The sequence below is a fragment of the Pararge aegeria genome, chromosome 20, assembly GCF_905163445.1.
Source record: "Pararge aegeria chromosome 20, ilParAegt1.1, whole genome shotgun sequence".
Lineage (NCBI taxonomy): Eukaryota > Metazoa > Arthropoda > Insecta > Lepidoptera > Nymphalidae > Pararge > Pararge aegeria.
The window spans coordinates 13,868,287-13,892,251 of record NC_053199.1 but is presented as its reverse complement, the minus strand read 5'-3'; the positions used below and the strand labels follow the sequence as shown (position 1 = coordinate 13,892,251).

At 36.4% G+C, this 23,965-nt stretch overlaps 1 protein-coding gene across 1 annotated transcript; it reads left to right on the top strand.

Moving 5' to 3' along the window:
• Nucleotides 1–5,600: 5,600 nt before the first annotated feature.
• On the top strand, nt 5,601–23,392 carry LOC120632549. Its single transcript, XM_039902411.1, has 6 exons — nt 5,601–5,629; nt 12,321–12,405; nt 14,347–14,478; nt 15,645–15,718; nt 17,253–17,360; nt 23,221–23,392. Exons 1-6 carry the CDS (start codon nt 5,601–5,603, stop codon nt 23,390–23,392), a joined length of 600 nt encoding a protein of 199 aa, XP_039758345.1.
• Nucleotides 23,393–23,965: the final 573 nt, after the last annotated feature.

Below are 23,965 nucleotides of genomic sequence, written 5' to 3'. Positions count from 1 at the left end.
CTAAGACTTATGTTTTAAACCACAGAGTTCACTATTGCGCCAGGGAGGTCATCGGAGCTGTCGTTATTACTAGTCTCTAAAGATTGGGCTTAAGTTCAGGGTACCCTGCACTGGCGCAGAATCATAACCAATTACTGCTATGTATTAAAACATGACGGTCTGCATCTGCATCAGATAAACAAAGAACGGCGCGCGTCGGCTTAATTTATCGAAGCCAATTAAAATGTTTGCGCCCGTTGTTTGCGATGCAGCGATTTTATTGCAATGCCAAACTTCGTGTTATTATCATAGTTCGCTATTTAGGAAGGTCCACTACAAAATGTTCGCTTATGTCCATTAACTAGCTGTTCACCCTGTTTTACTCGGGTTGATTATGTACTTACTTGAATCATACTTATAGAATTAACTCCTTAATCTGGAAGAATTTCTAAAATCGTTTGAATGGTTTTTGAGTTTATTTATTAAATCAACATTAGCCTATTACAGGGCGTGGTCTCCTTTTACAATGAGAAGAGTTAAGGCTTTGTGGACTGTACACGCCTTTGAGAACATGATGAAATTCTCAGGCTTGCAGGTTTCACAATTTTTCCTGCGCCGTTAAAGCAAGTGACAATTGAATTGCTAAAATTATAAACGTACCGGAAGTTTAGATATACGTCTTGCTGATCGAAATTGGGCCCACGAAAGGCTGGCCGAAGCCCTAAACACAAAGCAATCACCGTTTCATCCCATTAAATAACTGTGATTATAACATTACTAAAACTTTATTAAATTCATCCTTGTATATTTTATCCTGGGGAAAGGGCCTATCAGTCCCCACATTATAAATGTGTAACAAAATAGCCCGTAAGCAACATTATATTGTACTCATACTTATAAGTAATGTAGATAAATAAATAAATCATTCATTCATTCAAATCATTCATTCATTCATTACCTGGCCGGTTTTCTAAATCCACCAACAGTATAACCAACGAGTTACTTTCTTGTTATACGTTAGAAGTGAGCTCTGTGACAAAGTTCGTCCAATACTATCGCCGTGCTTATTTCTGCCGCTAAATAGCATTGTAGCAATGCTGTTTTCCTGTCTAAAGTGTTTGTTTAGTGGCATGTTATTAAAGCAATGTGCAATTTAAATAATAAAGAAAATAGTTCTCCAGAGCTATTACATATAAAGCCTATACCTACGGCCTCACTCAACTACGTGAATAATTATTTTATTCAAATCGGCAGTGATTTATCTAATAATATTTTGACTAGACTACAAAAAAGTGAACAAGAACTTACTCGAAAGCAAAATATTCAAACCGTAGGTTCACCTGTAAATTCATTTTTGCTTCTGCCTACCGACGAAAATGAAATTAAACACATAATTTTAAACTTGAAATCTAGTAGATCATGTGGCTCGGATGGAATTCCTACATCTTTGATTAAAAAAGGGGTAAATATTTTCTCGAAAACTATTGCCATAATTTGTAACAAATGTATAGATGACGGTGTATTTCCAGAGCTACTCAAAAAGTCTATTATTATTCCCATATACAAATCTGGAGACAAAAATGCGGTGTCGAACTATAGACCAATTTCCCTTATATCTGTTCTTGCAAAAATATTAGAAAAAATTATTAATGTAAGGCTAAAGAAATTCTTAGAGTCAAATAACCTTCTTTCACAAAACCAATTTGGGTTCAGAGAAAACAAATCAACTGACAATGCCTTACATGAATTAACTTCTTTCGTGGTAGGGCAATTGGACAATGGGCACAAAACTCTAGGAATTTATTTAGATTTAGCCAAGGCGTTCGACACCGTATCTGTCCCCATACTAATACGGAAGCTTGAATATATTGGCATACGTGGACTACCTCTCCAATTGATTACAGACTATCTTTCCAATAGACAGCAGCGTGTAAAAATCAATGATTATGAGAGCCAGGAAGAATGTATTCAATTCGGTGTCCCTCAGGGTAGCGTTCTTGGTCCTACCTTGTTCTTGATTTACATCAATGATTTATGCAACATGACTTTGCTAAAGGGAAAAATCATCACTTTTGCTGATGATACGGTGCTGCTGTTTAGTAGAAAGTCTTGGCAAGAAATTAATAATTTGGCAAATAAGGGTCTCACAATGGTAACCACGTGGTTGGATAACAACTTACTTACTCTTAATTTAGATAAAACAAAATTTATGACTTTCAGTATACATAACAAAACTCAACCTCAGCATGGGTCTATGTCTATAAAAGCTCACACATGCAATGATTTAATAGACTGCGCATGTTACTGCATTAAACAAACAAGCTTTATTAAATATCTTGGTATTACGATTGATCAGAATCTAAACTGGAAAGAGCACACAATTAAATTAAGCAGTAGGATTAGGAAACTTATTTATATATTTAAATGCCTAAGGCATATATGTTCACCTTCGTTACTCCTTACGACATATTTTGCACTATGCCAATCTATTATTATGTACGGAATTAATGCCTGGGGAGGTACTTCTAAAACTACCCTATTAGCAGTTGAAAGAGCACAGCGCTCTATTCTTAAAGTAATGGCATTCAAGACATACTCTTACCCTACAAAGCAGTTATACTCCGAACTAGCCGTACTCTCAGTCAGGAAATTATTTATAAAACAAGTTGTTATTGCGCAATATAAAAAACGACCTTCGTTCATGACGAGACGTAGAAAAGATTTAGTTTTTAACTTACCCAAGTTAAAAACAGTATTTGCGCAAAAATTTGCTTATTACCTTGGTCCTAAATTATATAATGCACTCAGCAGAAATTTAATGTTACAAAATTATACTACTTATAAATGTAAAACAGAGCTGATTAAATACCTTATTACCCAAAATTATAACGAAGTAGAAGATCTTCTGAAAAAAATTATATAATTTTTAACACACTGACACATTTAAACACACATAATACACGCACCATCACTCATAATTTTTAACACACAGACACATTTAAACACACATAATACACGCACTAGCACTCACTCTCACAAAAAAAAAAAAAAAAACCATCCATAATATATCATAATTAGATGCACTTCATTTTTATTAAAAACTGTAACAAACTATCGTAGTATGATAATACTTTGATACTTGTAAAATATCACATTAATTACTGATTATCATATTAACCAATTACACACTAACCAATACTTACATTCTTAAACTTTGCCATATACTGCCAAAGCAATAGTGAAGTGGCGGTTGGATGGTTAAACTTGTCTCATAAGATTTTAGCCACCTACCCGCTATTACTATTATTATATTATCTTATACTGCACACATATTGTTTACCTATTATATAGAATAAAACGTATAGACTTATAGTAAGTACTTGGGCACGAGGAATGGCAACTCACTGTGATACAGTTTTAACTAGTACAGGAGTTGGCGTAACTGGAACCTGGTCTTACAAACATTTTGTACATTCCTATATATTTTCAATTACTAACCTCATTTATTATGTAAGCAGGTATTATTTTTGGTTTAAAGGTCGCTGGTACTTATAAAACTGTGAAATCTGATGAAGGCACCAGCAACCAAATCTTATGTTTTAAGAAGTATTGTTTCTTTATAAATCATAAACGCAATGTTTTTTTTATATACTTAATCTAGAACTCTGCGTACAAACTATTTTTGACCTAAATAAAGTTTATTATTATTATTATTATTATTATTAATTACAGACATATCAGGCTTAACACCTACGCCTCAAATTGATGGACCCAGGGTTGCATGTTGCAGGACGTGCTCCTTGCATGCCCTGTGAAGTACTCTGTTCATAGCCGATGGTATTCCACTAAGCATCAGGTGGGTCATCTGCTTGGTCCGTCAATTATAATCAAATATAAAAAAAAAAAAAATTATAAACGGTTATTAGTATAAAATAATTATTAACGGTTTGACAGGCGATTGGCGCAGAAGGCGTCTCTGCTTTCTGAGTCAAGTCCAACCCAGGGCGGGTTCGAGTCCCCCAACTGGACAATATTTGTGTGATGAACATGAATGTTTTTCAGTGTCTGGGTGTTTATCTATATATAATAAATATTTATGTATATTATTCATAAAAACTATTCATCAGTTATCTTAGTACCCATAACACAAGCTACGCTTACTTTGGGACTAGATGGCGATGTGTGTATTGTCGTAGTATATTTATTTATTTATTTTAATATATATTTATTTTTATTTTTATTTTACATGTTAAATCAATGTTAATATTACGATAAGGTTTCTTTTACACGAATAAAATCACTGGTTCAGCTATTTCAGTTCACTATAAAATGTACCAGGGTTTAAGAAACTGAAAGAAATCGAAATGATGTCAGACTCTTAATATCGTTCAAGACCCGTTGGAAGCGTGATCTTGTCTTAGACTTCGCCGTTTAGACCAATTAGCGCGAGTCCGTTATCTTGAAGTTATAATATTTGGTACTGTTACCAAGTGAGACTTTGATGTAGACATACTTTAGGCACTAGACGAATAACCTAAAATCGCGTTTTAAAATCTAATTCTTACTGATATTGTAAATGCGAAAGGGTTGGTTTATCCTTTTTTTTTATTTTAATATTAATAGCTGGCAAGTAGGTCACCGCCGCCTATGAACATCTGCTTCACCCAAGGAGTCAACATGCGTGAAAAGCAGGCTTTTAAGGAATTTGTTTGACTAAATATAAATAAATAACAAACAGCCGGGGTTTCCCACGGAATTTGTAAAAAACGTAAATAACGCAGACGAAGAACGCCGGCACAGCTAGTTTATAATAACGTTAACCAAAAAAAAAGTTACGCGTTTGCAATAACAAATCTTAGGTTTTCATTTATCACAGTTAAAATGTTGGATACGCCTGCTTGCGTTACTTTGAAGAAATTCATGATATATCATGAAAATGAACCTTAATTTGCTAAATAGATCAATTTTCTTAAAGTATCACAGTTTCTCTGACTGATATCGGCCAAGTCAATCAGTGGCCAATCTCCAAAGAAATCTTCCAACTACGCGGTAGATATTATATTGCACAAGTGTGGTAACAAACACAGGGGCAATCTCTATTCTCTTAGTCCGATGGGACGGCAGACCCAATACGACCGGAAAGAGATCGGGGCAGGCCCGCGAACACAGGGGCAAACCACCAACAATAGCCAAACTCCGAGCTGGTACTTAGTATTTCTTAATTGAAAAAGGTAATATTTAAACCTTATAAGGACTATTGAAACCTAATAGGTACTATTGAAACCTAATAGGCACTATTGAAACTTCATATGACCGGAACGGAAATCGAACCCAGGTCCTGAAGATCTGTAGTCGAACTTGCCCACCACATGTAGTTGTGTGTCAATCTGACAGATACCTCGTCAATACATTATTCATGTTTGCTTATTCAAACTTTTGAGGTGATACCAATTATATTTAAGAAATTTCACCAATCCTTAGCACTTGTGTGTAAATTTTTTCAATCAACGCTTCGTCACGAAGTGTCTCTATTTTGCTGTTATGGTCGCATTCAGTTAAAACTGTCTATGTGTTAATACACGTTTCTATGTATTTATGAGTGATTTTTATCAAGAAATAAAATGAAGTGGAACAATTCCGTGATATTACTGTGAGTACTCTATTTATATTTTCATTACAAACTTTAATATATCGTCTGGAGTTGTAATATGCTGTTGGGGTCTCGTTTTGCTTATAAAATTTGTGTTTTATGAGTAAAGAAATGCAAACCATCCAATAAAGTTTTGCGGCGAAAGCTGTCGTAAAAATATATTAAACACAGGTAAAGAATGAATGTCATCTAATCCTAAGGTTGCCTGGCAGTGATCGCTTCTTAGCGATAAGGCGGCCTTTTGTATTCCAGTACCTATTTGAAGTGTCTGTTCTTTTTTTCAAATTTCCTGAACTTGATATGGAGTACAAATAAAGAGTAGAAGTAAAGAAATGTTTAGAATTTGTACCATTTTAAACCGTCTTAAATCAAATTCATTTATTTCAAGTAGTAGTAGACCTAATATAAACACTTTGAAACTTGTCGTCTGACTTTTAGTAGTGAATGACTTCAAGACAAGAGTGAATGGGCATTTCTTAAATATAGTTCAACGGGTACATACCATACGGTTTATGTGACATGAGCGATACCAACTGCTCCAGCTCAGCTCCAGGGCAAAGTAGAGGGCAAACGACGTGTTGGAAGGAGGAAGAAGTCATGGTTGCGCACCATCCGTGAATGGACTAATATTGTAAGCGTGGAAACATTGTTTCTTTTGGCGCAAGACCGCGAGAACTTCGCTGAGCTGACGGCCAACCTCCAGTAGTGGAGAGGCACAAAAAGAGAGAGGAAGAGAGGGTACATAAAACGATAATATTTTTGTTTTTGTCGATATTTCGAATATTATCGTGGTATGTACCCGTTGAACTATATTTAAGAAATGTTGATTAACCACGAAAACCTTAGTTTCAAATATTGAATAGGCATTTTCTAGTCAAGCGCGCCCCAACTTAGACCGCATCATTGCTTTATATCAGGCATGATAGCAGTGGCGTACATAGAGGGTATGCAGATGATATAAAATGAAGAAAATCTCCAGTACGAGATATAAATCAGAGTCAGAGCCAGTTGATGCGACTGAAGACCAATAATGGTAGTCTTGTCTCTTCCAAACCTGAGATCTTGGGTGAGGTTGAGAACATTTATGGACAGTTGTACACCACAGTACAGACGCCTGTTGAAGATTTGGCTAAGGATCCTAGAGCCAAATTAACTCGACACTATACCGAAGATATCCCAGACGTCAGCCTATACGAGATTAGTGTGGCTCTCAAGCAGCTTAAAAATGGCAAGGCGCTGGGTGATGACGGAATAACGGCAGAACTCCTGAAGGCAGGTGGAAAACCGATACTGAAAGTCCTTCAGCGATTGTTTGATTCCGTTATTCACCAAGGCACAACGCCAGAGGCATGGCACAGGAGTGTGGTGGTTCTGTTCTTCAAAAAAGGTGATAATACCTTGTTGAAGAATTACAGACCCATCTCGCTGCTGAGTCATATCTACAAGCTGTTTTCGAGAGTCATTACGAATCGTCTCGCTCGTAGGTTTGATGACTTCCAGCCTCCCGAACAAGCCGGTTTCCGTAAGGGCTTTAGTACCATAGACCACATTCATACGCTGCGGCAGGTTATACAGAAGACTGAAGAGTATAACCGGCCACTTTGCTTAGCGTTTGTGGACTATGAAAAAGCCTTTGATTCGGTGGAAACTTGGGCTGTGTTTAGGTCACTGCAGAGATGCCGAATTGACTACCGGTATATCCAAGTGTTGCAGTGTTTGTACAAAAACGCCACTATGTCAGTTCGTATACAGGATCAGACTACGAGACCAATCCAATTGCAGCGAGGCGTGCGACAGGGAGATGTTATCTCCCCGAAACTATTTACCGCTGCGTTGGAGGACGTCTTTAAGCTTCTGGAATGGAACGGACTTGGCATCAACATTAACGGAGAGTACATCACTCAACTTCGGTTTGCCGACGATGTAGTCATAATGGCAGAGACTCTGGGAGACCTAAATACGATGCTCGATGGCCTCAGCAGAGCTTCTCAACAGGTTGGCCTACGAATGAACATGAGCAAGACGAAGATTATGTCTAATGCTCATGTTCCGCTTCAACCAGTAATCGTTGAGAACACTGCACTCGAAATTGTTGACGAATACGTATACCTAGGACACACGATCCAGTTAGGTAGGTCCAATTTCGAGAAGGAGGTGAACCGCCGAATCCAACTCGGATGGGCAGCGTTCGGGAAACTCCGTGCCATCTTTTCGTCAGAAATCCCTCAGTGCCTGAAGACGAAAGTCTTCGAACAGTGCGTGTTGCCAGTGATGACCTATGGCTCTGAAACATGGTCGTTAACTATGGGCCTCATAAGAAGGCTTAGAGTCACTCAGCGGGCGATGGAGAGAGCTATGCTCGGAGTATCTCTACGCGATCGAATCAGAAATGTGGAGATTCGTAGAAGAACCAAAGTTACCGACATAGCTCAACGAGTCGCGAAGCTAAAGTGGCAATGGGCCGGGCACATAGTTCGGAGAAAGGATGGACGTTGGGGTCCCAAGGTGCTGGAATGGCAGCCCCGTACTGGTAAGCGCAGCGTTGGTCGACCCCCAACGAGGTGGACAGACGACATTAAGCGCGTCGCAGGTAGCCGTTGGATCCAAGCGGCTCAGAATCGTGGAACTTGGAACTCCCTACAAAAGACCTATGTCCAGCAGTGGACGTCTATCGGTTGATGTGATGATGATGATGATGATGAGATATAAATACTTAAGGGTAGGCTCTTTATAGCTCTTACAATGCCTATCCTTAAGTTTTTTATTACTCGTACTGGTAATATTATTTATTTTATATCATCTGCATACCCTGTGCATACCCTCTATGCACGCCGCTGCATGATAGTTAATTAAAAAAAAGACTATCACCGAGAAGAAGCCGGCCAGAAATTCAGCAATTGCTTTCTAACCATTATGTTATAAACGTTTCTGTACGTCTGTACGTCTTACATGTGATAATAATTGTTAAAGCCCGCCAACCCACAATGAGGCAGTGCTAGTGTGGTGGGTCCAAGCTCATAATCCCACACGTTCCCATCGTGATTATGATTGTGACCATAACGATGATGACTAGTAGTAAAAATTTTAGTAGTGGGAACTCTCCTTTTTATTATACTGTCTGAATGCTAAAATGTCAGTAATTTTTTAAGGCCTCTTAAATATTAAGTGGCTGTTTTTTACGCTTGTTGTTCGGAGAAAATGGCGTATCACGGCACGGTCCCTTATATTTTTAGGGCCTGTCTTTAGTAGTAAAATAACGGCAAATAATGTAGTTAGCCAATTTACGAGCATTCAATATAGCTAATATTGTACTTACTATGAATAGGGGCTTATGACATTTTTATCATATCAACCCATTACTGGCCTACTACAGGGCACTGACATCTTTCCACTCTGAGAAAGCTTTAGGCCGCAGTCCACCACGCTGGCCCATTGCGGATTGGTGGGCTTCACACAGCTTTGAGACCATTATAGAGAACAATCAGATTCGCCATTAAAGCAAGTGATATTTTAATTGCTTGAAACGGAAATAAGTTAAAAAGTTAGAGGTTCAAACCCGGATTCCTACTCGGCTCCACAAAGTGAAGCCAACAACCTCACCACTAGGCTATTTTAACACGCTTTTATTAACAACAACCGTATTGTTGTCTTGTGTGTAGTACCATTTTTAAACGTGACTTTCACACAACTAACTTAAGCCAGCGGTCACTTTAAGTCAACAATTATTTAGGATCGATGACAATACAATACACAATATACAATATTATTATTTATTTATCTACTCAAACTCATATTTAAGTATTTATGGTATATTAAAATATGTATTAGTATATTTATTTTTTATATTTATCAATAGTATTTTTGTATTTGTGTAGTCTGGTTTATGTATTAGTATTTAGATATTCGTATGTATGTATTAAATATTGTACCCCACCTTCGTTTTCTTTTTAGTTTTCCTAATCCTAAGGTTGCCTGGCAGAGATGGCTACTTAGCGATAAGGCCGCCTTTTGTCTCCTGCTTCATTCTCTATGTGTTTGTTCTTTTTTTTTGTCTCGTTTTTCTGAGTGGTGTACAAATAAAGAGTATAAATAAATAAAAAAAAATTTAATGAGTTTGTCTCTTTATCCCGATCAGTATTAACGATGCAAAAGGATATAGTAGAAGTAGAGCTTTTTAGAACAAGTAGTTTTGCCGCTAAGCAGCATTGTCGCAATGCAGTGTTCCGTTCTGAAAGGCGTGGTTGCGTGTGTAATTGCAGCCACATGACGCTTAAGAAGAAGAAGAAAAAGAATCACTTTAGTGCACGTATAACATACAGGAAAAGAAACAGTAAGGAGTATACAGTACACGATGTAGACATGCAAAAGCGGCCTTATTGCTGCAAGCAATCATGGCTTAACAAGCTGAACAAACTTGAAGCGGTGATAGCGTAGTGGCTAGGAGCTCGACTTAATTTATTTATTTGTTTTATTTATTATTTATGTACCATAAATTGTGATTGTGAACACAAGATACATGAAGTGTACAAAGGAAAGCTTATCTCTATAAGAGATCTCTTCCAGCTACCCCAGGATGTGAGTAAGAAGATTTAATTGTGGTATAGGTCAAATAAAGGTACAATATACTTCATAACTACTAAGTATATTTAATATATGTAAATAATAACAAAATTCTACATACTAATAAAATAACATTTGAATATACTATATATACAAAATACATAAAAATAATATAATAAATATTTATATAATATAAATATAAATATATATCTATAATAAGTAAACAGTGATAAATATACTATGACGACGATAGATAATGCTCCTTTACATTGTGTTTAAAAGAGTGCACCGATCGGCAGTGTCTAATATGTTCTGGTAGTAAGTTCCAAAGGTGTGTAGCGTGGACGGAGAAAGATTTCTGGAAGAAAATAGTATTAAATGAAGGGACATCAAGAGGATTTTTAACTTAACTTTCGGGGGGCCGAGTTTGAACCCCAACACACACCTCTAACTTTTCTAAATTATGTGCGTTTTAAGTCATCAAAAATATCACTTGCTTCTACAGTGAAGGAAAACATCGTGAGGAAACCTGCATGAGAGTTCTACATGTTCTCAAAGGTATGTGGAGTCTATCAATCCGCACTGGGCTAGTACTTGGTGGAGTACGGCTTTAACTCCTTCTCATTGACGGCCAAGTGGCGCAGTGGGCAGCGACCCTGCTTTCTGAGTCCAAGGTCGTGGGTTCGATTCCCACAACTGGAAAATGTTTGTGTAATGAACATGAATGTTTTTCAGTGTCTGGGTGTTTATCTGTATATTATAAGTATTTATGTGTATTATATTCATAAAAAAATATTCATCAGCTATCTCAGTACTCATAACAAAAGCAACGCTTACTTTGGGGCTAGATGGCGATGTGTGTATTGTCGTAGTATATAAATATTTATTTATTTATTATAGGAGACCCGTTCCCTGTAGAGGGCAGGTAATGATATGATATGATGATGATCATAATGATGAGGCTGAACACCTACGCCATATTTTGATGTACGCAGAGCAACACTTTGCAGGATTTATTCCTTGTATGATCTGGGAAATGTAGCTCTGTTTTCCACTTCATTGGGCTGGAAGTTATCCGACAATCAGATGGGGAAAAGCCTTTTACAGCATTGATTTATACGTCCCTACATTGTTTCATAGTCATAGAATATTTAAAGCAAGTTATATATCAACAGTTGTTGTAAAAGTAGCCGCGATAAAATAAGAAATGAAATAATATAAGCCCGAAGCAAATAAAACGTCCCAACTATCATATTTATTTGGCGGAATATAAAAAGCAAAACCGGTCTTTGAGAAGAGGGAAAAGATTTAAAATTAAAATGGAGTTTGCGCTGAACGCGAGTTCGGCGAAGAAAAATTTTGCTTCCCTAAGAAACCCGCTCCGCAAATTAAGTTATTTCATTTGTAAAATAAATAGCACGTACGGCGTGTTTACATTAAGCACGTTCTATGGGAAACCATAGACCGCTAATCCATGGATGCTGGAGCTACGTATCATAACCCGGCTCTTCACGTTGCGTTCAAAGAATGATCTTGGAAAGAAATAAAGAAAAATCATCTTTATTGTCACACACAAATGGGATAAAATGGAAACATCCATAAAGTTTTATACAAATGAAAATGTGTGACAAAAGAGCTGGCACAGTCAGTGGCGTGCATGGAGCGTATGCATAGAGTATGCAGATGATATAAAATAAAAAAATCTCCAGTACGAGTTTCAAAAAAACTTAAGGATAGGCTTTGTAAGAGTTATAAAAAGCCTACCCTTACCAACGCACCCTCTATGCACCCTTATCTTCATCATCGCCGAATCCTAACGACTATACATTAACAAATAATCAAAAGAAAAAATGGTCCGATAACATAGAATTTTAAAAACATAAATATAAACAGATACACACTTACACGAAACTTTGTCACTTTGGTCACATTGCGAGAAGCCTGGTTAAACTAATAGTAGGTTTTTTGAATTTGAAATTGCAGTTTTACCATAACGCCAACCAGGTATACCGCTCCAGCTATGTACCTTACTTATTTTACTTTTCTTATCTTCTTCTACGGTTTTATTGGCTGTTCTATCTTCATGTTTCTTAGCTGAGCTGATTTTAATAAATGTTTGTTTTGTTTACAGGATGATACTTTTTATGTCTCCGTTCAGCAAAGGACACAATCTCGAAAAACGGGCCCTGATATTTCCTCCAACTAGTTTGTATGGGGTAAGTGTTTTACGAAAATTTCATAATTTAGTCATTGCAAAATTGATAAATTAAAAATTCATGTATTTAAAGTAGGTCCAGTAGGCTTTTTAAGCACTTTTGAAACGTTAAGTCTGTTTGTAGTGACTTTACCACTAGAATATTTTAATTTTTCTATCTTGCGAGAGATGAGAGCGGAGCCTGCCTCCAAGCTTTGTCGTTAAGAAATTCATCAATATACAAATTACAATCGTGGTTACTATATACATATAGTAACCACGATTTATTAAATGTGTTTTAAAACCTAGTTTTTGCTTATGTATAAAGTGTTGTTATAGTCATAAATGACCGAAGACAGTCCACGGCTGGACCAAAGGCCTCTCTGAACGAGAGCAAACTGGTTAGTAATCGCAGTAGATTGTAGTAGTGGTACGCTTCTGCCCGCTCTGCGTTTCAATCCCATAGTCGCCTCGTACGGCACCCGTGGAAAGAGAAGCAATAATGACACCAATATTCTGATCCGCCGTCATCACATGGCACCTAGAGTATAGAATTTTTAACCTTTTTTTAACTACTGCTTTATTGATTGAACAAATATGTTTGCTGCGAGTAGATAAAGAAGTACTTAATACAACTTCTTCAGTATGTAGTAATGAATCCATATTAAATATTAATATTATAAATACATAAGTGTGACAGTTTGTAAGAATACACAAACTTAACCAAACAAAAAAAAATTCTTTGTTTATTGTTCGGTTTGGTCTTGATGAAATTGAAGTACAAATATTTGTATGGAGCCGACATGGTACAGTTTTGTTAGACGGGAGATCCCATTTAATTAGCAATATTTTACCACATTATCGTTGGCCAACTGACAACTTCCTCATTGGTCTAGTGGTTAACATATTAAACTGCAGATCGCGAGGGACTGGGTTCGAATCCCGGGTTGGGCTAATAATTTTAAATGGCCCGTTTTGCTTAGAATTTTGATCACCAGCCCGAGCCCCGTAGTAAGGAAATTTGCGGTTTCAAACATTGTGCCTCGGAGATTGCGTTAACCCTTCTGTCAAATTAATTATCACGTGTGATAAGTTGTTAAGTACCACTAATCTACATTGGTGCGTGATGGGTCTACACTCCAAAACCTGGCTTTGCCATTTGCCAAGCATTAGGAAGTATATGCTGCGAATGATGATGAACGTAAGCGTGTTAGTATGGATACATTTCCTTTCAAGATTCCCATGGCAATGGAAGTTTTTTTTAACAGACTGCGTGACGCAGTGGAGTTCTAATGTATTCATCCGTATACATAAGTATGCTAATACGTTTCTTTGTGGAGCGCTCGAGGAAAAACGCGCTTGCAAATTTAAATAATTCTTACAGTGGGATTAGATTCGTTTTAATCTTGCGAGCTTCATTAAAGATATGAAAATTTTTGACGACCGATTGGCGCAGGGGGCAGTGATCTTGCTTTCTAAGGTCTGGGCAGTGGGTCCGATTCCAACAGCTGGAAAATATTTGTGTGATGAACATCGCAACACATCTCTATCTAGCCCCAAAGAAGAGGTACTAAGATAACTGATGAATATTTTTATGAATTATATACATAAATACTTATAAAATACAGATAAACACTCAGACACTGAAAACATTCATGTTCATCACACAAACATTTTCCAATCGAACCCACGGCATTGGACTCAGAGAGCAGGGTCGCTACCCACTGCGCCAATAGGTGTCCAATATATTTGACTATACGATGATGATGACGATGATGTTGATTCAGAGTTAGCTATTGACTTCGTAAAAAAATAGCCTTTTTCCGGGTCCAGGAGAGCCATATAACATAATTCATTAAAAAAAAAATCATAATATAAGTATATTTAATGAATTTCTATACGAAATCCTTAAAACATGTAAGATGTTTCTTTTTCTAAAAATATGTTTTATTTCGTGTTTCAGACGTTCGTGGCGATAGCTGTGCCTTTAGATATACCAGACAGGAACGTGTTCGTGTCTTACAACTTTGAGTCCAACTACTCCGTGGTAACGAACATCACCCAGATCGATGAAGTCATATTTCCAAACCTACCGGTAAGTTAATCAAAGTTATTCAAATATTTAAATAGCCGGTGACTTTTTATTCGTCGTACAACAGCCAGCCAGTTTATCTATCCATAAATGTCCTCTTTTCATTGGTGAAATAGTAAAAAAATTAAATGAGTTGGTAAAATGGGTTGGTCATTGAAATCTTTCAAAAATTCATAGCCAGCATTGAAGAAGAAGAAGAAGAAACACTTCATTGCTCGTATAACATACAGGAAAAGAAACAGGAGTATACAGTACACAATGTAGTCATGCAAAGGCGGCAAGCAATCTCTTACAGGCAACCTTTGATAGGACTGACAGGAAGAGAACGGTATAGTGCCAAGACTGTTGATACCTAAATACCAAAATGTAAAGATACAAATACATATATAATTTAAATAAATATACGTAATATATAAATATAAAAATTACATAATATATATAAATATATAACAAATAAATTATATATAAGTAGATTTCAACACACGATTTAAAAGAAAGAATATAAAGAATCTACTTCAAATTACATCACTCAAAGAGAGGTAGTAGTCCTTCAGACGACTCTTAAATATCGGAAGGGAACTACTTCCCCGGATTCCATTCCAGCATTGATTTAATATGTTACTACTGATATCCAGTATCCAGTGGCCCAGTATGGATTGGTGGACTTCATATGCCTTCGAAAGCAGCATGCAGGTTTTCTCACGATGTTTTCCTTCACCGTTGAAGCAAGTGATATTTTTACTACTTTTATCATATCAACCGATTACCGGATTACTACAGGACACGGGTCTCCCCCCACAATGAGAAGGGATTAAGGCCGTGCGGAAGTGCGTCCACCGCGCAGGCCCAACGCGGATTGGTGGACTTCATACACCTTTGAGAATATTATGGAGAACTCCTAGGTATGCAGGTTTCCTCACGATGTTTTCCTTCACCGCTGAAGCAAGTGATATTTTAATTACTTCAAACGTACATAACTTAAAAAAGTTAGAAGTGCACTGGGATTCGAACTCGGCCCCCCGAAAGAGAAGCCAAAGTCCTAGCCACTGGGCTATCACAGTTTCACACACAACAAGTACGTACCATCATTCAATACATTGACTAAAACGAATGAGTATTCATAGAATTGACTTAAATTGAGTTTGAGTTGAAACTGTTAAAACTTTCAGGTAATTGCAGCCCGTCACAGCCGGAGTATCACCCGAGAGCTGGCGTACACGACCCTCGAAACTAAGTTCCAAGAGTAAGTCAATCGCGAGTTGGGAAAAGTCAACTATTTCACTTTCGTGTTAGGCGAATTATGGCCCGGCTTCTGTATGACACTGAAGTTTTAACATGCGATATGCAATTTTGTGACGCCCAATATCACTTTTCATATAAATAGGTTGAAGAAGTTATAAGCTCAGTGGGTAGGACTTCGACTTCACTTCGGTACATAGACAAATGACATGTCGGAAGACAGATACATACGAGTAGAATAGAAGTACCAATGCAAAAACTGCGTACAAAAGAAATGTCTATTGCATGGCTAACAAAATATACAACTACTTACCAGACCGTGTTAAAGATTTACCTATTAATAAATTTAATTTAATTTTTTAACCAACTAACAATGAAAACTTATGTAACATTAATGATTATTTTGAAATAAAATTTGACTAATAAATAGACATTTCGAAATTTGACATTTTTGAGTTAACCAAGAAATTATTGGTTATTTACCTAATTTAACTATTAAAACTGAAACAAAATGGATTATTCTTAAATACAATTAAATTACCTAATTAAATAGATTTGTATACGTAAAAAAATGTGTACGCTTTTATTACAAAACAAAATAAAAATGGTTCAAACAGGATCAATTTTCTTTTGTACCTATTTACCATATATTATGTAACCCATGTTTAATGCAAACACCTCTAACTTTTGTAAATTAGTGCGTTTTTAGGGAGTTAAATAAATCCCTTGCTTCAACGTTATGGGAAAACATCGGGACGAATGCTCCATGCCTTCTCCATAATGTTGACAAAGATGTGTGAAGCCCAACAATCCGCACTGGTTCAGCGTGGTGGACTACGGCCCTATCCCCTTCTGTGGGAGGAAATCCAAAATGAGGGCAACACACAGGGCAAGCCTGTAGTAAGCCGGTAATGGGTGGATTTTATCTTCGGTTTTTTGATATTTTACTACTGAATGCCAGTATCACTCGGGACGATGTAAGGATTCTAACACACATTTTTTTTTCTCCATTTTTTCTTAACTGATTTATTATGGTAAGAAGCTTCCTATAACGTTAGTAAACCAATCGAATCAATTACGGTCGCTTCATGTAGTAAAAGAAAATATTTCATTAGACACTTAATTGGATTAGCGGCTTCAAAATGTTTAAACAAAGAATCATTGTTTATGTGTCGATACTTCTAGAGTAACAGTTTACAATAAGGGTGAAGCAACCGTTCTACAAAATACAAATATTAACAAAGTTCAAGAGCGAAAATAAAACCTGCATCTCGGATATTGACTGTTTGTTTTAAAGTACGTGTTCCGATAACAGTGCTCCGCTTCAATCAAGAGAGTAACTACCCACTCTTTGAACTTTGTTCACCGGCTGTTCGAAATAGAACTTGCGAAAATTGGAGCCGTTGCAATATATAACATCTACAGAATTTGTGTTTTTTACTACAAATTTACAACTTTTGATAGGCTCAATACAACTAATATGAAAGGCAGCAAAAAGTTTCATGACATGATTCCAAACATTATCCCCGTAATTCCAGGCACGGGATGAGCGGCCGGGAATGCATGCTGCGCAACATCTGCGAGGCAGCCGAAACTCCGCTCCACCACAACGGTCTACTGGGACACATTATGCATATCGTCTTTACGTACGTATCTAGCTTTTTAACCCCCTTGTTATAAGTTTCAAGCGTTCGTCGGTGTGTGTGTGTGTGTGAGTGTGTATGTGTGTGTGTGTTTGTGTGTGTCTATTTTGATTTTGTTATTTATGGTTTCAAAGGTGCATTAGTCGAGAGTGTTCTTAGCTATGTTTGATAAGAATTCGGTACGGAATGGCCGCCACTACAAAATGGCGGACATTTTTTTCAGAACTCTCTCAATATGAGTAATTTCTTTTTTGTTTTTTAAAGCTTGTTGCCTTGAAAACCGGTTTTTTTTAATAGATTTTTTTTTTAATTTCTTGTCCCATCTTGCACCTCTTATCTCTTTTTTTTTTGTTGATGGATCACGTGGCCCTTCTCCCAATTCACAGGTCAGGCTAAAATAAAATAATGGACAGTATGTCTGATTCTAAGATTTTTAGTAGTTAAAAATTTGCGTTTCCCCACCCCCGTGTCATGTACATTAATTGTATTTCCCGGTAATTATCACTAACATGTGATAATAATCGTTTAAGCCCGCCAAGCCGCTATGGAGTGGCAGTGTGGGTCTATTTTTTAAAACCCTCGCTTCTATTAGAAATCAGCCAATTTCCTTCCAATGGGAAGTTCATAGGCTGAGAGTGTATATCATGGCCATTTTCTTAAGTTCACAAATACCGACACCTATTTTATATTTACGTAATAATAAAACTTCTATAAAATAGAACCAAACGATAAAAATTGCAGTTCTTTTTTGAATATAATATTTTGTTGAAATGTTTGTCATAAAATGCATTTTGATGACATTACATTTGGTTTAAGCACATAGAATTTTTTTAATTTTCGGTAAATACGTGAAATAAATCCTAAATGCTTTTTCCCATCGAACACATAATTGAATTCATACTTTGGTGTATTAGAAATATCCTATATCGAGTGTGAACGCCGTCAGTTGCTACCAAATGTCTGATTTATTTACCATTTTTATAGAAGTTAGGCATTATTTTGAGTTGTTCTTATACTCCACTAGATATATAGTCGTGAGAATACCCCATGGATATTGCAGTCTAAGTATTAGCGGGCTAACCTATAAAGGGTATGGAAGTAAGAAGCTATACCATTTATCTATTACGACGTACCACATTACGTTTAGCGCCACGACTTTGCCTGTAGGGTAACTAGATACGGCCTAAAAGTCTTCCACCAGACAAATATTGCTTAGTTACTGTAGACAAGATAGAGACTAACTTATAGTGTATACGGGAAGAAATAAATCTGGATAATTTTTAGTTATATTATGTCCTCCCTGGCGCAGCGGTAAGCGCTGTGAATTTAAGTAAGAGGTCCCGGGTTTGATTCTTGGCAGGGACAATTTGGGAATTTATAATTTCTGAATTTCCTCTGGTCTGGTCTGGTGGGAGGCTTTGCCCGTGGCTAGTTACCACCCTACCGACAAACGTCGCGTAGAAACCTATTAGGGGTATGACTACCATGCTCCTTAACAGGTAAGCCCGTTAAATTCAAATTAAAAATTTCTTTATTCATTCATTAATTCAATTATGAAGCGTTCATACATATATGTTTACATAATTGTAAGGGGATGGTGATAACTACGTTCGCCAACTTAAACCTAAAGCAACGAGGTTTCCAAACGCGCCCTGGTCTAAGAAGAGCCCACAACAAACTTAGCCGGATATTTTTTTTTTGTTATCACCAGACTGCATCGTCACATACTACCAGGCGAGGTTGCAGTCAAGGGCTAACTTGTAGTGAAAAAAAAAACGTGTGTGTACTTATGTACACGCATTAGAAGTTATACCTACTCCTTTGGCGTAACGAAATAAAAATTTCAAATCTTTTCAAAAATATCATCTTTCGCCTTATTCTACGTATATAGAAAAAGGTATTTAAAATATTGATAGTTTTATTATAACACAATATCAGTTAGTTAAATAAAGTTTATTTAAATATCAGAAAAAAAAAAAATCTATATAAAATGAACAAAATAAACATAATTAGATTTGGAATACTATTAGACTCATTATCGGACAACCAACATTAAAATTTGATATTTATGTACAATTGAATCAATTGAATCACCAGAATGCGCCCGCAGACTTCGACAAGTGTACACTGTCAAATCTTATAGCTAACTTCAGCATGTCGGTTTTTGTGACGGTGTGCGCTCACATCGTAGAAATTTTCTCTCACCATTTATCCCTAACGCGCCAAAAGAAGTATAACTTCAAAAATAATAATAAATAGTTCCTCAGTTAACTCACATATAGCAGCTTGTCAGTTATGTGAATACGCCTTTATACGCTAAAGTCAAATGGGAGTAACTTTGCGTCAACTCTGGCTCAGAATATTAAGTAGACCCTTGTCAAATAACGGCAAAATGCTAAGAAGAACAGAGTTTGTTTAACTAAATCTTCCTTTGTTTTGTAACTACTAAGATAGCAGGGAAATAGGAGAAGACATAAAACGCATCAAAGATACCATTATTCTTTCAATTTGTATAAATCTTAATCACAAGCCTACCACTTAGATGAACTATAAAAAAGTCTAAATTCAAAAATTCAAAATTCAAAATTCATTTATTTCAAGTAGGCCTAATACAAGCACTTTTGAAACGTCAAGTCTGTCCGTGTGTAGTGACTCTACCACCGGTTCGGAAGGCAGATTCTACCGAGAAGAAGCCGGCAAGAAACTCAGCAGTTGCTCTTTTCCAACATCAAAAATTTACATTTTATATTTTAACATTCATTTTTCTATCTTGTGAGAGATGAAAGCGGAGCCGGATGCTTCCAAGCAACCTTGTCATTAAGAAACTCATCAATAGTATAATAACCTCGCTGTAATAAATGTGTTTTAACACATTCTTTAAACTTATGGATTGGTAGGTCCAAAATTACCTTAGGAATCATATTATAAAAACGTATACTCAATCCCACAAATGACTTCTGCACCTTTCGCAGACGATATGCAGATGTCACTAATTTATGACCATTTCTTGTAAGTCGACTGTTTATATCCACTTTTTGTTTATAAAGACTAATATGTTGTCTTACAAATACTATGTTGTTATAAATGTATTGTGAGGCTACCGTAAGTATACCAATTTCTTTAAATTTTTCACGGAGGGATTCACGTGATTTAAGTTTATATATTGACCGTACAGCTCTTTTCTGCAATATGAATATAGTTTCAATATCAGCAGCTTTGCCCCATAATAAGATCCCGTAAGACATCACACTATGAAAGTACGCGAAGTAAACAAGTCTTGCTGTTTCTACGTCAGTAATCTGTCTAATTTTCCTGACGGCGTAGGCAGCCGAGCTTAGTTTACCTGCTAGTGTATCTATATGGGTACCCCACTGAAGCTTACAATCCAAGGTCATGCCCAGAAAAACTGTGGAATCTTCCATTTTTAGTGATTCTCCATTTATTATTATATTTTTATTAACTTTCTTTACATTTGGTAAAATAAATTCCACACACTTAGTTTTTTTTGCATTTAAAAGTAAATTATTGACAGTAAACCAGTGCGACACATGCGAAAAAAAAAAGTTGCTTTGTACTAGAAAATACAAGGAGGTAAGGAAGGTACCTGCAAACAGCATTACTGTGTTCCGGTCTGAAGGGCGCGGTTTCCGGTATAATTACTGGCCAATGATGCTTAACACCTACGCCTTAGGTTATTGGATAGATGCAGGACGACATAACATCGGTTTGACGGCCGATTGGCGCAGTTTGCAGCGAATCTGCTTTCTGAGTCCAAGGCTGTGGGTTCGATTCCCACTACTGGAAAATGTTTGTGTGATGAGCATGAATGTTTTTCAGTGTCTGGGTGTTTATATGTATATTGCTATTTATTTATGTATATTATTCATAAAAATATTCATAAGTCATCTTTGTACCCATAACACAAGCTACGCTTACACTTTGGGGTGAGGTGGCTATGTGTGTATTGTCGTAGTGTATTTATTTATTTATATAGATTCACAATCAAGCGGGCACACGCCTTGATCACGTATCAATATTAAAAACGGGAAAAGTTAAACTGAAAGGCACGCGACTTTTTGTATGAACTTAAGACCCCAGGATTCGTGATATAGTCCAATCTAATAGCATTTTTTTTATTTAACCACTGTAAGTTAGCTCTCCACTGCAGTCTCAACTGATGGTAAATAATAATAATAATAATAATAATAATTTATTCACAAGAATGTAGGTACATACAGTTTTTAAAATGTAAAGTAGTTATTATAATATTTATACAAACAAATGCGTGCCTCACAAATTATATTGGTGTGTATGTAATGGCGCCATTTAAAATCTACTGTCCCTGATTTAGGTAAAAACCTGTATTACAGGCGACAGTGCTCTCCTTAAATTGTTGTTTCGATGATTGAGTGTATGATTGTGCGTATGTGAGTTTGCGTCGCGTAGGTAATTGTGCTCGCGTATATGTTTGCTTATACAAGATAGTTATTATATTAAGTTATATATACATATATAAATTTGTTTTGCAGGTGTATGTGTGTTTGTATGTGCGTGTGTGTATGTGTGTGTGTGTGTGTGTGTGTATATGTGAGTTAGAGTTTTACATATTAATTCGATCCTAAGACTTCCAGAAGAATTTCAGTATCAGCATATGATTTTGTCAGTAGCCACTGTTTTACACATTACAAATGATTGAATCTATGGTGGCAAGAGCCCCTTTTGTGATGATCGTGTCGTGACATTTATTATAACACACATGCTTAAATTATATATTCGATTTTAATTAAAATAACATGAATATAATTTTTACACGTTCCGAGAAGCTTAAGCTTTTACAGGGAAACAAACAGTACTATACACCATGAGAGTAATGTCGTATTTTTTAAAACGTAAACCAATAAAGTTTACACAACTTAGTTATACATAAACGATAACATTAATCACAAAATGCTTACGGATCAACTACCAAGCAAATAAAACACCAAAACTTTAAAGAGCACACTATTTTGACATAAAAAATGTCCGTCTCACTATATTTCCTATTGAAAGTATTGCACGCACGAGTGTTTAAAATATATTTGCCGAATACCTTGTCTCCATCAAGACCGCGGAGCATTTAAAGTAAGACATTCAAAATCAATATTACTCAGAATAAGTGGGGAGTTAACTAAATTATATATTATCTTAAATCTTACACATAATATATAAAGCTGAAGAGTTTGTTTGTTTACTTGAACGCCTGATTTTAAAATTCGTTTAAAAATGTTTGATAGCCCATTTATCGAGGAAGCTATATGCTATATGATCATAGTAAGACAAATAGGAGCAAAGCACCAATTAAAAATGTTTCAAAATGCGAGGTATTTTTTCCTTTTGAGAGCTTTCGCTGCGTGACCTGCGTAAACGGTTAAAGTTGCTATAAAATCATTTAAGACAAAGTTTTTCCCCTTTAAAACTTAGCCAGTGTATGTCTATCTTTTAAGGTTGACTTATATTAGGACAAAGTCTCGAGGGATCGCTAGTCTTAATATATATAAATGTCCTGTCACGATGTTTGTCCGCGATGGACTCCTAAACTACTTAACCGATTCTAAATTAAATTGACACAGCGTGAGCAGTCTGGTCCAACTTAAGAAATAGGATAGCTTAGATATTTCATTATAGTCGCAATTTTATTTTATTGCAAATTATTTGTCTATAATTAATTGACAGTCACATGTACTCATTTAAGGCTTAGCGATACTGAATACGATAAAAACAAAATCAAACGCAGACAAAGTCGCGGGTAAAAGCTAGTTTTATAAAAAAAAATGCAGTAAACCGTTTCTGCATATTTACTGACAAATGATTATGTTAATTTCAGCCCGTCGTCATCAAGAGAGGAGGGTTTAGAGGACGTGTATTACGAGGCGGAGGCGGACGGCCTCCGAGGTGACTGCGACAAATACTTCGACCTCTGCCCTTACAGTCTCTTTGACGTCATCACCAGGCTGGTCGAAATGCAACAGAAGCCACTACAGAACAATTTAGTTTAATAAACGACATTAATTCACATACGGCATTTTAAATAAGACCATTGAAATGGTGCAAATTCGCCACTGCGACTGCAGTAATTCAGCAGCGATACATTCACAAAACTACCGCAATACAAACGCGATACTGTCGCCGGTTTTATACCATCGCCATCAAACCCAGAGTTTTTTATAGTCAAAGTCAAAAATATATTGCAGATGGCATTTTGATACTTACATTAGGTACATCAAATCATGAGTGAATTGAGGTTTTTTTGTTATTCTAAATAAGCCGGCAAGGGGTTGATAACGATGATGATAGTAAATGTTTAATTATATTACGGAAAAATTATATATGTTTTTTATTAGGACATATAGAAATTTCAGAGCAAACCCATGCGAGGTCAATTAGCATAGAAGTCCATTTCAAAGCGGTCAGTTCATTGTCGCTTAAAATTAACACTTTTGTGTGTAAAGTGGGCCACAAAAACGAGTTGGAGTGCACTCTAATTGTGGATAGATTTACCGTTAGGGTTCCCATTCATAGGCAAACCGTAGCAGCGATCGATTGCACGCATATCGCTGCGATCCATCGCT

What these genes read in the sequence shown, in the direction of transcription:
- LOC120632549 (XM_039902411.1), top strand. Translation starts at nt 5,601, where the DNA reads ATGAAGTGGAACAATTCCGTGATATTACT. An exon ending in TCATATTTCCAAACCTACCG is followed by an intron (nt 14,479 to 15,644) that starts GTAAGTTAATCA and finishes TAAAACTTTCAG; the next exon opens with GTAATTGCAGCCCGTCACAG. An exon ending in ATTATGCATATCGTCTTTAC is followed by an intron (nt 17,361 to 23,220) that starts GTACGTATCTAG and finishes TGTTAATTTCAG; the next exon opens with CCCGTCGTCATCAAGAGAGG.